The sequence below is a fragment of the Charadrius vociferus genome, unplaced genomic scaffold (genome assembly GCF_000708025.1).
Source record: "Charadrius vociferus isolate BGI_N301 unplaced genomic scaffold, ASM70802v2 scaffold1511, whole genome shotgun sequence".
Taxonomy (NCBI): Eukaryota; Metazoa; Chordata; class Aves; order Charadriiformes; family Charadriidae; genus Charadrius; species Charadrius vociferus.
In genome coordinates, this window is record NW_009646686.1 from 25,957 (window position 1) to 29,210 (window position 3,254).

The 3,254-nt window shown below is 53.7% G+C and overlaps 1 protein-coding gene across 1 annotated transcript in view; it reads left to right on the forward strand.

Annotated features, from left to right (window-relative positions):
* The window catches only part of FKBP5 (FK506 binding protein 5), a gene marked incomplete at its 5' end in the record, with an annotated part of 25,801 nt that overhangs the window by 5,483 nt on the left and 17,064 nt on the right, over positions 1-3,254 (forward strand). Inside the window, 2 exon segments of the mRNA XM_009889277.1 lie at positions 1,974-2,130; positions 2,741-2,831. Coding sequence (XP_009887579.1) covers positions 1,974-2,130; positions 2,741-2,831 — 248 coding nt within the window.

Here is a 3,254-nt window from a genome sequence, read left to right on the forward strand (position 1 = left end):
TCTGAAGTGCAAAAACAGCACACATCCCCCCCTGTAATCCAAGAGCGACCGCAGCCAGCTGACCTGCTCCTGGAAACCCGAGCGGAGATTTTACCCTCCCCTCCCTTTGCCCGGTGTATTTTATGGAGCAATTAAAATAGAACGAAACTATCCTCGAAGGGAAGGATCGTAGCATCCTCCGGTGTGTCCTGTTTTAAAGCGGGATCTCTCCGTCGCTGCCGCATCCCGCTGGGGACGGGGGACCTGGGAGAGCTGTAGCGCTGCTTTTGGGGTCGGGGCTTATGGGGCCGTATTTGCTGGGAAGGTGCAGGGCGATGGCGTGGTGCTGTGGCGTTGCTGGGTTACGTTGTATTTTAGGCTGAATTTTCCGCTTTTCTACGCTTGCGAAAATAGCCAGCTTGGTTTTGGGTAACGCAAAAGCAGAGGTCAACCCCGAAGGAGCTGGATCTGCCTTTTGTCCTTGTCCCGAGCCGGGTGAGCACGCGTCAGCCTCAGCTTGGTGGTCGCTGCGCGGCAGTGATGGATGCGGGATGCTTCCCGGGGAGCTGACAAGGACGTGAGCGTCCTCCGCTCTGCTGCCCTTCAGTCCCAGCCTGGCTTTGGCGGCGGGAGGGGGGTGACGAGGCAGAGCTTGGTGTCCCCTCCCTGCGGTGGGGAGACCATCCGAGGGCTGTGTCCGAGGGCTGGACCTGCTCGGGGAACGAGGACCTGCCCGTGGTCTCACTGGGTCCGCGCGTCTCATCCTGGTGACATTCTGTAGGTCCTGGGGCAGGGAGGTCTCCGTGGGGCAGGGAGGTCTCCGTGGGGCAGGGATGTCTCCAGAGACGGGCAGGTTTCCCCCAGCCCAGGCTGCAGCTCTCCCGTAGGGACCCCGGACCCCCTCGGCTGTGTCCGGCACGGTGTCTTCGTGCACTCGCCACGCAACGCTCCGTGCCCCGCTGTAGCTCCGGTCGCATCCTGCGGCTCCGTGCGGTGCTGGGGGGGCTCTGAGAGCAGCCCCCAGCCCTGAGGGTTGTTTTCTTTCCAAACATCCCTCCTCTCCCTCCTTCAGCAGCGCTTACACCGCCGCCGTCTCCTCTCTCTGCTCTGCAGCGAGCAAAGGTAAAGCTCGTCTTTCCAGGCTGCAAAGCCCTTAAACCCGGTTGTGATGCCTACCGTGAATTTTCCCTCTGAAAAGCTTTTTTTTTTTTGTTTGTTTTGGCTTTTTTTTAACGCTACGTAGGAGTTCCTTATGGAATCGCTTTTACTTTATACCTACCCGCGTGCCTATGCCTCGTACCCTGCGAGCAGAGCGCAGAGAACGTAAAACTGGCCCCAAAGCCCGCACCGTCTTCAGGTTCGAATAAATAAAGAATCATCTTGCTGTGGAAACCCAGCCAGGAGTACCAGGTGGCGAATGTGCCAGGTACCCGCTGTCCGCTCCGGCTGCGCTTCTGCCAGCGTCTGGGGCTGGAACAGCACGGTTATTGGTTAAAGATAAAAAAAAATAAAAAATATAATAATGTTTATCTTGTACTTTGAGTTCTTAGAGGCAGGAGAACATAGCCTTGTTTTCGAGGTAGAAGGCGAGGCGGTATAGCGCCGTATAGAAGATTTGTAATCGCCGTGATAAACTCTGGGTGGCGGCGTGCCAGGAGCCAGATCCAGTTCCAGTAAGACTTGACTCGTGCAGTTGAGTACGAGGGGAACATATTAGTCATGATGTTTATCTGTTGTCTGGTCCTTGGTTAGACGAGATGTGCCTGTCTTGCTTTTCAGCAATGTTTCCAAGCCCTCCCCATCCCTCTCTGCTCCCCAGGGGCTCCTTGGCTGCCCCCAGCCCCGTGTCTTCCCCTCTTCCAGGGCCTTTGCCGGATTTCGGGAGATACCCTTTATGAGATATTTTATAAGATGCTTTTTTTGGAGTCCACCTCGCCTCGGTTTGGGTGTTGGGCGGCTCCGGGTGCGATCCTCTCCCATCCCCCCCTCTGCAGTTCACCTGGAGGGATTCTGTGGCGGCACCAGGTTCGACTGCAAAGATGTGAAGTTCGTGGTGGGCGAAGGGGAGGACCACGACATCCCCATCGGCATCGACAAAGCCCTGGAGAAGATGCAGAGGGGAGAACACTGCATCCTCTACTTGGGGCCACGGTAAGGAGCACCCCCGCCGTCTAGTTTTAAGCTTCCAGCATCCAAGGTCGTTTTAGCACCGGTGGAAGATGACGATCCCCCAAAACAGGACTCTCCAGGAGAGCCTCGGGATAGCAATGCCACGGGGACGGCAAGAGTGGCCGGTGGCACGTAGGCAGGAATCTGGATGTGCTTTAAAAATAAGGGAAATAGGCTTTATCTGTGTCCTGTGGCTGCAAAGGAGAACGTCTCCCTGGAAATCGCCAGGGCTGGGTCCTTAGGCTGGAGAGAAACCTGTATAAAAAGACTGATTTGATGCAACCGGAAAGGATGAGTCCCAATATCTAATGCGTTCTATTAATTATTATTATAGATAACATTATATATACCGCATACGTAAAACATATATAACATTATCTATAACACTAACAGTATATAATGCATGTCAGGTGTCTTTGCTCATGGAGAATAACATCACGCCCCCAAAAGTTAAAAAGCTGCGGGCACAGAGCTGGGTGTGAGACAGAATTGGCAACGTGGGTCTGTTTTTATGGCCAAACACTCCCGAAATGAAGATTTACCCCCTCCACCACCACCCCCCACCTCTGACAGCCTCTTGCTGCCCTTTCAGGTACGGCTTCGGCGAGGCAGGGAAGCCGAAATATGGCATCCAGGCGAACGCGGAGCTGGTGTACGAGGTTACGCTGAAAAGCTTCGAAAAGGTGAGGGCAGGAGCGCGCCGGTCCCTCCCCGGGTTACGGGAACGCCGGTCCCTTTGCAGCGTCCACCCTTTGTCCCTGGCGTGGCTGCAGCCCGGCCCCTGCTGAAGTGGATACGTCACCAAGGATCTCGGTGTTCTTAATTTGTTCTTCTCTGTTGGTTTGTTTTATTTTTCTGGCCTGGGTCCAAGGCTGGTTCTCTTATTTGTTCCTAGCCTTGTTCCTTTTGTACTTTATTTTTTTTTCCCCCTTTTATTCCCCCCCCCCTTTTTTTTCCTTTTTCTTTCCCTTTTTCCCCCTTTTAATTTTCCCCCCTTTTAATTTTTCCCCCTTTTATTTTTCCTCCTTTTATTTTTCCCCTTTTATTTTTTCTTGTTCCTTTCCTTTCCTTTTCCTTTCAATTTTTCCTTTCTCTTCCCTTCCCTT